Source organism: Heterocephalus glaber, unplaced genomic scaffold (assembly GCF_053883595.1).
Source record: "Heterocephalus glaber isolate CG9 unplaced genomic scaffold, H.glaber_assembly_v1.0 deba00001813, whole genome shotgun sequence".
NCBI classification, from domain to species: domain Eukaryota; kingdom Metazoa; phylum Chordata; class Mammalia; order Rodentia; family Bathyergidae; genus Heterocephalus; species Heterocephalus glaber.
The window spans coordinates 80,917-92,527 of record NW_028258484.1 but is presented as its reverse complement, the minus strand read 5'-3'; the positions used below and the strand labels follow the sequence as shown (position 1 = coordinate 92,527).

The window sequence follows — 11,611 nt, the reverse complement described above, 5'->3', positions numbered from 1 at the left end:
AAAAACATGACACAGGGTGGGAATTTAGCTCAGTGGTTCCACCGCCTGCCTTGCAAGTGCAAGGAACCGAGTTCAATCCCCAGTATCAAAAAAAAAACCCCCCAAAAAAGACACTAGGTGAAAAAAGCCAGCCACCCAAATTCACATATTGCATGTTTCCATTTAGATAAAATGTCCATAAAAGGCTAATTCATAAAAAGACAGGAAGTAGATTAGTGGTTTCCAGACCCTGGGGAGACACTGGAGGCAGAAATGGGGAGTGAAGGCAAGAATGGGTGTGGAGTTCTTCTAGGGCAGTGACAGTGAAACTTTTAGAACTTTCAATGATAACAGATGGCTGGCTGCAGCATGTGTGCCATAGGTTCGCCACACTGTTGTAGAGGGACAAAAATGTTTACATAATAGACTGTAGTGGGTGCTGCTCAAAAACAAACTTACAAATTTTTAATTGTACACTTTAAACAGATGAATGGTATGGCTTATAAATTATATATCCATAACGTTTTAAATTTTTTTTCTTGTTTTTATTATTTTTATTTATCTTCTGCAGTGGAACCCAGGGCCTTGCACATGCTAGGCAAGTGCTATAGCACTGAACTACACCTCCATCCCAATTACTTTAGTATAACATACTAATTTATAATTTATGTAGCTACTTTGCCTTCACAAGTCGTTCCCCACTCCTTAAGTGTAAGCTACACCTATGGTAGTGATACCCTTCCAGAAAGGACAGTACTGATGGGGCATGGGGAGAGAGAAATCTAACAACCTCATCCAGGGACCATGGTTAACATCAACAGTGATGAGTCATGTTGCTTGTATGTATCCTTAATGTGATAGGGTAGAAAGGGCACTTTATCTCTGAGGCCTTCCTCTCCAAGTCCATAACCCCAGTCCAATCATGAGGGAAGCACCAGACATTCAACCAAGAGACATTTCACACAATACCTACCAGCACTCCTCGTAATTGTCAAGGTCATCAAAAATGAGGAAGGTCATAGCCAAGATAACCCTATAGCAACATCACAGCTAAATGTAACTTGAGTTGCTGAATGGGATCCTGGGACATACTGGAACTCTGTTATCATTGTAACTTTTCTATAGATCTAAAGTGATTCTAAAATAGTTACTTGTTAGTAAGTATTGAACCCAGGGACTAAGAACATGTTCTGCCACTCAGCTACATCTCAGCCCCTAAATAGTTTATTTTAAAATAAATGTATCATAATACCAGATAATCTTGTATATGCAGCCTGCCACTGACTGAAATGTAATATGGTGCATGTCAATAGGCCTTTGCCTCTAGATAAGACACTTCACCTGGGTGTATTCTCCTTCTCTGACCCAGCCTTCCTCTCAATAACTCCAGTGCTTCTCATTGCCATTTTGCTCTTCCTCAGGGGGACCACCCCTGCCCCTCCTACCATAGGATCACCTCACCACCCAGATCCCCTGTAGCATCCTCCAGTGGTCTGGGGGTCCTTCACAGGTACCTTCCACTTCATCTTAGCAAAAAGGCCAAGAAGTGATCACAGTTACCTTCCAGATGAAACAGCAGTAGGGGGACTTGCTGACCTGAGTCTGAATTCCAGGGCTTGGCTTGATGAAGAGGGTATGATAGATGGGATGGGGCACTGAACTTGGCTTCATGTAGGTGCATATTACTTCTGACCTAGAGTGGACCCCTCCAGGGCCCTCTCCAATCACTGCAGTCAGTGGGCAGGCTCTGGCCAACAACTCTCTAATGGCCAATAATGAACTGCAAGGGAACACTGCTTTTTATCAGTCAACTAGAGTAATCCATATGTGATCTCTGGGGATTGGCCCCAGGACTTCCTGAGGACATCAGAATCCATCAGTGCCTCAAGTTCCTTATATAAATGGTGTAGTATTTGCATATCATCTACCTACATCCTCCCATATAGTTTAAGTCATCTTTAGATTACTTGTAACTTAATACAGTGCAAATGCTGTGTCAATAGTTGTTGTACTACATTGTTTAGGAAATAACAAGAAAAAAATCTACATGTTCAACACAGATGCAATTTCTTTCTGAATATTTTCCATCTGAGGCTGGTTGAATTTGTGGTTGCAGAACTTAAAGAGCCTATGGATGGCGGAATGTGTTGATCAGAGACCCTCTGTGGGGAGCTGATGGCAAGACTGGACTGGCCTGGCCAGGCATCGTCCACCTAGCCACACCTTCTGGGGAAATGCAGGGAAGGAGTCCTTGGGCCTTTCCATCTTTTATCTGCTGCCAGCTGCAGTGCTTTGGGTCAGAGAAGCAGTGAGATTACAGCCCAAGGAAGTGAGAGAGAAAAAGGGAGTTGCTTCCTCAAGGGTGCTGCAGAGGTCCTCAGTCCTTACCTCATCCTCAGACTTTTCCACTTTCAGGGAGCCATGGCTGAGAAAGGACAAAGCACAGCCAAGTGGGGGCATTTAGCATAACACAAGGTTGGTAGTGGCAATGCCAGGGTTGTCTAGGCTAAACCACCCTGCTGGGCAGGGTGTAGCAAAGTGCAAGTTGTGGTGAGTTAGGCACTGGCCACCTGGCACCAGGAATGCCTGGGTCGCCCAACCTGCCTGGGTCAGGCAACTGACCCTGCTGCAGAGCCCCCTGCAGACCACCCCAGTCTCCTGGAGGAGACACAACTGGGCATGCCATGGGGCCATGCCAAATAGGCATGCCAGGCAGGCACACCAGGGCATGCTTCATTTGTCATTATTGTTCTCCCTGGTTTTGAGAAGCCCCACCCCAGATCATCACAAACCAATGTACTTTTATAAAAATAACATTTACTCCAAAATACTGAAGCTTTAACTTTTATTTCTTTATAAGATTCACACAAATATAATTTTATAAACACGGCTTAATGTGATAAAAATGTTTTAGCTCAGTCTTGCTTTGGCCCAGCATCTTGTAAATACGCTATTAGGCTTTTTCTATGGTTTCCTCGATTAGTATATAACACACAGAAAACAGAAATACACATGACACATTGGAAATTGACACTGTTAAAAAGGAGGTCTTTTTCTCCCAATGGTTGGCAAGTGCCACTGTGGACAGTGCACAGATGCTCTGGTTTGAGAGTGTCCTGGAAGAGCCCATATAGCAAAATCTTGGTCTCCAGCTTGCGGTGCTAATTGGAGAAGTTGAAAGCTTTAAGAGGTGGGAGGAAGTTAGGTCCCTGAGGGCACAACCTTGAAGGGGCTATTGCAACCCCAATCCTTCTTCTTGTCTGCTTTTACTTCCTGGCTGCCATGACGTGAGCAGCTTCCCCTGCTATATATTCTCACCATAACAGGCTGCCTCACCACAGACAGCGCGGGCAACTGACCATGGATGAAAGCCTCCAAAATGTAAGCCAACAGTAACCCTTTTCTCTTTCTAAGTATTTGTTACCATAGAAGAAGGCTAAGGCAGCCAGTAACACCAATGGCGTAGAGGTTTCATCACATACATTATCTGCATTTTCTGATCCCATTGTGGGGTATGTGGGGACAATCACTCCAGGATAGCCAGAGAGCTCAGGTCCATTTCATGTCCTGGCTGACACCAGTATGAATCATGTGGAGCATGCACAAGACCATAACATTCTCTGTTGATAAGATATCGATTAGCTGCCGGTTTTTGACAAATGCTCCATGAATGTCTTGAACTTACCGGTGTTTTTATTTCTATGTCAGAGTTTCCTGGGAATATTTGCATTTCTAACTTTCTGGATGTTGCCAGATGCCTTTCCTCCAAGGCTGGCCCATGAGCTTGCTGTAGCTTCAGACAACTTGATGGGTACATGCTCTCCATTGTTCCCTGTGGGCAAGGTGGAGCCTGTCTCACACAGGTGCTTCTTCTGTTAGGGTTTTGTGTGCTCCTTGTCTTTGCTGAAGAGCTCTGCTAATCATCACCTTCTGCATGACTCGTGTGGCCCACTCTATCCTGCGTCCATGAACTTTATTTATCATGTAAGTTTTATGTAGCCAAATAGAATCTTTTACATTTTAGTTTGGAAAGGTCTTCCCTGCTTTCAAATTGTTACTCCAATTCTCTGATTTTTCTAAAAAGGATTTTAAAAATTTACTTTGAGTCCATCAATAATTTATGTTATATATAAAGATGGAAGTCCAAGTTTATTTTCTTGCAAATAGCCTGTGGTGCCCACATTATTTAATAATACCACCATGTCCAAGGCTTCACTGTGTGCCAGGAAAAGCCCCCTGGATGTATTAACTCACTTAATTCTCACAAGCACCCAAGGTAAAGGAATATTATCATGTCCATTTTATAGATGGGGAATTGAAGCACAGGTAGGCTAGGCTAAGTAAGGCCACATAGCCAGTAAGTGACAGAAACAAGTTTCATCCAGCGAATTTCACCTAAGTTCCTCTTTAGGAGGTGCTGCAGGATTCATTTCCTCCAGATCTTCAGACTTATTGCTAGAGAATTGAGTGCATTTTCTTCCGAATTCTTTTAATTCTCCTAGACCTGTATTCATGTCTCGTTTCTCATTCCTTATTGTGTACATGTCTACTAGTCCCCTTTTCCGTTACGAGGGAAAGTTCAACTCAGGATGAGCTCAAGTTTTTGTTTGTGAAGAGCAATCCATGGGAAGGGTTGCCCATCTTTCTACAGTAAATGTAAATACAAATATATATTGGTTTTCTAGCCTACTAATTTCTATTTTGATCTTTATCAATGCCTTCTGCCAGGTTTCTTTTGGTATTTATCCATATAAGTCCTTCTATTTTTGTCTTCCTATTTTAACACAGAAGGCATTTAAATTTAATGTTTTCACTGAAAACAGTTTTGATATGTCCCAGAAGTTTGAGAATGAAGGGCTCTTATTCTCATTGCTTTCTCAATAGTTTTTAATTCCCTGTTAATATTATCTATGCTCTAAGAGTTTTCTAGAAGCATGTTTCTTAATTTTCAAATGGTACAGTATTTTATTAGTCATGCTATTAGTATTTATTATCAATATTATAAGATGATAAAAATATGGCCTTTTTCTCTACTTCTATGGTTAACGTTTTGTGAGTAAATATGTAATTAATTTTTGCAGTGATTCCATGGACATATGAATATGACATATATTTTCTGTTTACAGAAGAAGCTTCACCTATTAAATAACATGTATTAATTATTCCTCTGTAGCATCCTTTTTTATTTACTTGATCTAATTCTGAAAAATATGTATTGAATTCTCCCCCAGCAAATGTATTATTATCTTAAGCTTGCTGTACAATTCTAGTCACTTTTGCTCTGTGTGTTTAAACATCATTTTATTTCATGTTAGAGTTTCTTTTCTTTTTTGTGATACTAGGAATGGATCCCAGTCCTGAACTGCATCCTCTCCCCACTTTTTAAACACTGAGACAGTGTCTTGTTAAATTGCCTGGGTTGGGCCTGAATTTGTAATTCTCCTACCTCAGCCCCCCAGAGTGCTGGGATTGCAGCAGGTGTCACCTTACCTGGCTAATTTTCCTTTTCACCGTCACATTCCATCACAACACATTACAGGTTAGATCTTAAAGTACACTTTAAAGTTAATATTGCCAGACCTGCCATATTTTAATTTGTTATTGCCTAAGTACATAACTATAGCCACCTCTTCTTTATCATGCAGCTTTGCATTTATTTATTGTAAATAATGTATAGCTAGGGTTTGTTTATATCATACTGACAACCTATGTACTATTTGAACTTATTCTTTCCTTATCCTGTTATGAATAAGTACTTTACCTTTTATTTCTTCTGAAGTTTGATTCATTCTATTTCTGCTTACCAATTTGGACATTTTCTGTACCTTTCTATCGTACTGCTAAGCACCTCCCCTCCCTCTCTCTATTCTTAAAATAGAGGGGAAAACCCAGGGAAAAACTGATTGGCACTCTAGTTTCCCTTGCTTTTTGGTTACTTGCTTTTATTACCAACTTCAAGGGTTATATAGCTAAGCAATATATTATTAGATGCCTACTAGCTTTGCCTTCCATAATACCTCTGATGTGTCAGTCACAATGGGAATGGCTGTCTTAGTTGTTTTTCAAGAAGTTGGAGGTTGTTTTAGTCTAGCTCAAACCATCTACACTACAGATCACTGGAGTGCTTGCACCTGCACAAATGTCTGATGGTGACTTTTTTTTTGATGGTGACATTTTGACATCAGAAGTCCAAGAACTCCTCCCTCAGACCACACTGAGGTTGCCACTTTCTCAACCTGTGTCCCATGAAGAACCAAGTAGCCCTACTATGTATGCGCAGACCACAGAACACTTGCCCTCTAATCACCATTCACCTGTTTATTTATCCCACAGATGCCCTAAACCCTGTCCTCAGGGAGGCAGGCTTGAGGTCACTTCCATGCACAGCCACTTTGTGAATCATCACATTTTCTGCAAACCTGCTGTTGCAGCGATGAGCACATTGAGTGCCAGGCAAGCAGGACCTGCCTTGGTAACAGGTGAACTAGTGCCTAGTTTTGTTTGTTTGTTTGTTTTGGTACTAGGGAATCTAACTCAGGACTTTGCACTTGCAAGGCAAGTGAGGCACAACTGAGCTAAATCCCTGGCCCTGGTAGTTCCTCCCCTTCTTCTTGGAGCTTAGGGTAAAGTAAGTCTGTTTGTGTACACCTGACTTCATTTGATCCTTTTCTTCAGAATACAGACTCAGTTTTATTGGGGAAGAAAATCACCAAAGCCCAGGGCAATTATTCCTCACTTTTGTATTTGCAAAGAATGACCAAGATCCAAGCTGATGAGTCATGAGCAGAAGGAATGTGTGGAGTTTGCAGAGCAGCTGGGGTACAGCTTTCAGGTCTGCAGTCCTTTGTCATTCCATCCTTGACCATCTGAAATGCAGCATCTGTGGGCATTGACAGATTGGAGGATGGAAACCAGCACTAGAGAGGTTGGGGCAGAATATACACCAGAAAGATGATTCAGCAATTTCATATCTAGGTGTTTCTCCAAGAAATGAAAGTCTATATCTATACAAACAGATTCATGGCAGCTTCACTTTTTAGGATCAACCCTGGAAATAGGACAAGTGGCTACATCAGTAGATGGATACATGAATAAGCTGTGCTTTACTCACACAATGGCGTGCAATGGCTCCACCACTGACAAGCAACAGCACAGGGGGAATGCAGCATGGTGACACTGCTTCAGTAAGACCTACCAAAGAACACTGCTATTGAAGGGTTATAGTCCCATCACCTCTAGAAAAGGCAAACTATCCACCAGGGATGCAAAGCTCATGGTCTGCTTGGGATGGGAGGACAGGAAGTGGTAACAGTGGCCACAAGGAAAGTAATATGTGCATGTGTTCTTTGTCAGCACTGGGGTGATGAGCTTCACAGCCTTACAAAGACTTCACCTTGCAATCACCACCTGCCATCTTGCCTCACACCATGTCAAGTAAGGCATACTACAGAATGTGATTGAGTTTGGTATCTATGTATGAATAAGTAATCATTCATATGCACCTAAAACTTAAAATCTCCTATGAATCTTCCACTCCTATAGATGCAGGGGTAATACTTTAAAATTTTTATATCCTTTTAAGGAAAACTGATACGGAAAATTTTGAAATATCTCCATACTCCTTATTGAAATGAAGTTGAAATTGGCCCAAGAAAGAAAATCATTCTAAAATTTGACAGATGTCTAAGTGATGACAGTGAGCACTGTATCTTCAGAGACAGAGGTGCATAGGGTCTTCTTATCTGAAGGGGAGGCTCAGCCTAGGACTCCAGCACATGACCTCACTTCCTTGGTGACAGGTCCAAACAGACCTTGGAACCCTGTCACCAGGCACCACGGTCTAGCGCCAACTGCCCTCCCAGTCACTTGGCTGGAAATAGGCAGCAGCGAACATGCTGTGCTGCTTTCCCAGGCCTCCAGGCCGCAGCCTCGGACCCCACGCAGGGAAACCACTTGCCAACGAGTGAGAGGATGGTTCACTCGGCCCAGAAGCTTCAGGACCCTCATCAGGAACCACCCAACAGTCACGGGCAGCCCAGGGCAGGTCTCACCAGACCCAGCCCCCAGATGCCCAGAGACGAGAGAGAGCCCAGGGCAGGTGTCCCGAGGCCTGACTTTCATCTGCTCAGAGGCACCGAATCCACTACAGGTCTATGTAGACCTGGACACCACTGTGAGTCCCTTGGCCCAAATCCAGCACTTCATCCTCAGAGTGTGTGGGAGATGGGAGGGGGAACAGGGTGCTGAGAGAAGTCCTCCTGGACAGGCACAGGTGGTGGGAGCTATGAGCCTGGAGTTGTGTCACATTCCCACCCCGGACAGGGTAGAGAGGAGAAGGGCAGTGTCCAAGTGGTTGTCCACAGCTCCATTGTCATCTTCTGTCCTCCTGAGGCAGAAGCCTATGACAGGGCTGCTTGTTGTTTGGGGAGCACAAGGTTATCTGGAACGAAAACAGCACAAACTATGGTCTAGTACAGCCTCATGTTTCCCTACCAACTGCTGGGCATTGTCACAACACAGATATACACATGACATCAGCATGGAGCTGGTCACTGGGGGCCTGTATGCCATGTGCCTGCACTATACGTTTGGGCCCCACAATAACATCAGATGCCAACTTGGGGGCAGGGTGTGTGTGTGAGCAGAAGTGACTGTACTGAGGGCCACAGGATGACTGAGAGGACCTTTGGGGCCAGATAACACCTTTAGCCCCTCCCTCCAGGGCTTGGTATACAGCGGGCCCATGGCCCTGTTCCCAAAGGAGTCTGAGGTCCATGTTCTCGTCTACAACATCCTCTCTGCTCAGCCACTCACTTGGCCAGGGGCAAGGTCACTGTCCACACATTGGTGTGAACATCAGAATTCACTTCCTGTCATGATTTAATTCTGCCATTTCACCTCATTGTAAATCCTAGGCACAGGAGTCTATGTGGCACTGCCCTGACTACAGTTCTACCCTGTCTCCAGCTCTTACACATCATCACATCAGCAGAGGTGGGCTTGCCCACAGCATCAGGCCCATGCTACTCTGTCGTTTGTCTGGCACTTGCTGTCACAGGTTGGGGCACACCTTGCCTAAAAGACATTGTTTAAGGGAAATGTTCAACACAGCTACTCTGCCTTACTAGGCTAACAAAGCCGGCCCTGATTCTTTTGTGGGGACTTTTCATCAGAAACCTGGGAACACTCTGTGTGACCTCATAAATGACCGGGCCACCTCAGATGAGCCTCTGTTTTCTCATCTCTATAATGGGAGGTTGTCTCAGGACTCGTGGGCTGTTTTTCATGCATGGAGTTATATACGACCTCTCCACAGCTAATGAGCTGGTCTGATAATGCTAGTATTTGTAAGTGTCTCTTGTGAAACTGAACTTTTAGTAAGGGAATCCCTATTCTCCTGGGCCCCTCTTGTGCCCCCTCTGGCATGAGCCTCTAGGGACCATTTGGAGTGTGGTCTTTGCTTTACCCTAAAACCCTACTGAGAAGTCATGGGTGGGACACTGTATCCACCGCTCACCATTGTCTCATTACAGATGGGAAATCAGTATTCCCAGAGCCTGGCAGAGGGCTGCACAGCGAGCAAGGTGCAGGCAAATGCACTGCACACCCTGACAGAGGCCCCAGAACAGGACTTCCTGGATAGGAAGAGCAGGTGGGTGCCATAAATCTATAAATAAACATGAAGAGACACTAGGTGCAGTTACTTTTCTCGGTATTGACCATGATCCTATAAGAAGAGCAGATGCCATCACACCCTTTTTGGGTTTCAATGTTGGGGGCCACAAAGTCAGCCTGGGCAGCAGAACAGATATTGCTCACATTAAGGTAGATATTGCTACTGCTCCTGGCCTCCCTAAATGTGGATACAAAGAATACAGGAGGTAGCCCCAAAAGGCACAGAGAACTGGGCAACACATTGCTGCATAAGCTAGAGACAAGTCTCACTCCCACTCACAGACGCTTACTAACCCCTCACTTACCAGATTTTTATGGAGCAGCAGCCCTGTGCCCTTGAGTGCAATAACACAGCAGATACCTATTCCTGTCCTCATGGAGTTGACCTGCCAGTGGGGAGGGGCAGAGAGACATTGTGTCAGGCTTCCCTGAAGAAGGCAGAGGTGTCACACCACCAAACAAGGCCACCCTCCAAAGAAGCCTTCTGTCAGCCTCTCAGAGCTGCCTGGGACTGCACTGTCCCATTGAGGGTGGGAAGTGGGTGGGGCTGGACACAGCACAGACTGGGCAGGAGGCCCACCCGTCCATCCCTGCAGGTGAACTGGGCAGGTACTGTGGGAGGAAAGACCAAGCCTCTCACTCTGCTGCCTACCTGCCTTCCCCAGGTCCACCTCTTCTGTCCTTGACTCCTCACTGGAGCTCAACCCCCAGGTGGATTCCCTGGGTGAGTTTCTCCTGGACCAGCTGGAGCCTCCTGAACCCCCTGAGGCAGAGCCCCAGGAGGACTGTGGTATGGGCCTGTGGGCCTGTGGGGAGGAGATGGGCTTTGGAACACAGTGAGGCTTGGAGATACTGAGTCACCCAGGAACACTGGGACACTCAGGAGTCAGTGGGGAGATGCAGGCTGGGAGGGATTGCTGGGGCTATGTCGGTGTACACAGCTCTCTCTGACAGGTGGAGGGTTTTGCCCTGGGATTGGACAGTTGCTGATTTTTTCTCCTGTTGCAATTGCAGTGCCAGCTCCAGCCTCCGATGAAGTCCCACCTGCTGACCTCCTGCCCACTCCACCTGCAGCTCCCTCACCAGCTCTGGCCCCACAACGAGAGCCAACACCTGGAACCTCTTCACCAGCTGCAGAGCTGGAACTCCTGGTGGCTCAACAGCAGATCTCATCTCTTGAACTCTACAGGGAGGTCTACAGAGCTCTTGACCCACACCCGCCATTCCCCTCTCTTACTGATTTACTTATTATTGTATTTATTGCTACCCTTATTTCTCAGAGATAAGTCAATGATAGAATTAATGTAAATAAAATTTAAGATTTTTGTCTTGTTTAAAATGATCAGCTCACTGCATTCTCAGTCATTTGCAATGTTGTGCAACCTTCACCACTGTCCCATTCTACAACATTTCCCTCAATTCTGTACCCAAAGGTATTTCCTCCCCTCTCCCCTCCTGCTAGATCCTGGCCACCACTCATCTTATGTCCCTGTAACTTACCTATTGTACATTTTTCTTTTTTAAAAATTTTATTTTATTGGGGCCGGGGATTTAGCTCAGTGGTTCCAGCACGTGCCTTGCAAGCACAAGGTCCAGAGTTTGATCCCCGGTACCAAAAAAAAAATTTTATTTTATTGGTACATTTTAGGCATACACTATAATGACATTCATCATTGGAAATATGAACCTTTACATACTCTCTTGGTTCTTATTTTTTCCCCCTTCTCCTGCCCTATTTTCCACAATACTGCAACCATATGGTCTTCGACCACAGAATCTGGGCAGGGACTGTTCAGTCTTGCTTTTTCTAGGAAAGGAAAATCCTAGATAGATCCCAATGATTTCTTATCACATAGTCAATAAATTGTCATTAGTTTTTGTTAGACAATAAATACTTATTACAGTAAAATATGGACGGCAACAAATGAATAATGAATGAAAGGACACAGAGATAGTC

At 44.7% G+C, this 11,611-nt stretch overlaps 1 protein-coding gene across 4 annotated transcripts; it reads left to right on the top strand.

The window, feature by feature from the left end:
- Positions 1 to 545: 545 nt before the first annotated feature.
- Positions 546 to 11,045, top strand: LOC101711783 (uncharacterized). 4 transcript variants are annotated; one of them, XM_021247532.2, is made up of 4 exons: positions 546 to 8,973; positions 9,513 to 9,631; positions 10,320 to 10,444; positions 10,669 to 11,043. In XM_021247532.2, the coding sequence occupies exons 2-4, from the start codon at positions 9,513 to 9,515 to the stop codon at positions 10,938 to 10,940; spliced, it is 516 nt and encodes a 171-aa protein (XP_021103191.1). In that variant the 5' UTR covers positions 546 to 8,973; the 3' UTR covers positions 10,941 to 11,043. The 4 variants fall into 4 exon arrangements, with proteins under 4 accessions (XP_021103191.1, XP_012922478.1, XP_021103190.1 ...); XM_013067024.3 differs by having other exon boundaries at positions 546 to 9,326; XM_021247531.2 differs by having other exon boundaries at positions 7,278 to 8,152; positions 10,320 to 10,378; positions 10,669 to 11,045.
- Positions 11,046 to 11,611: the final 566 nt, after the last annotated feature.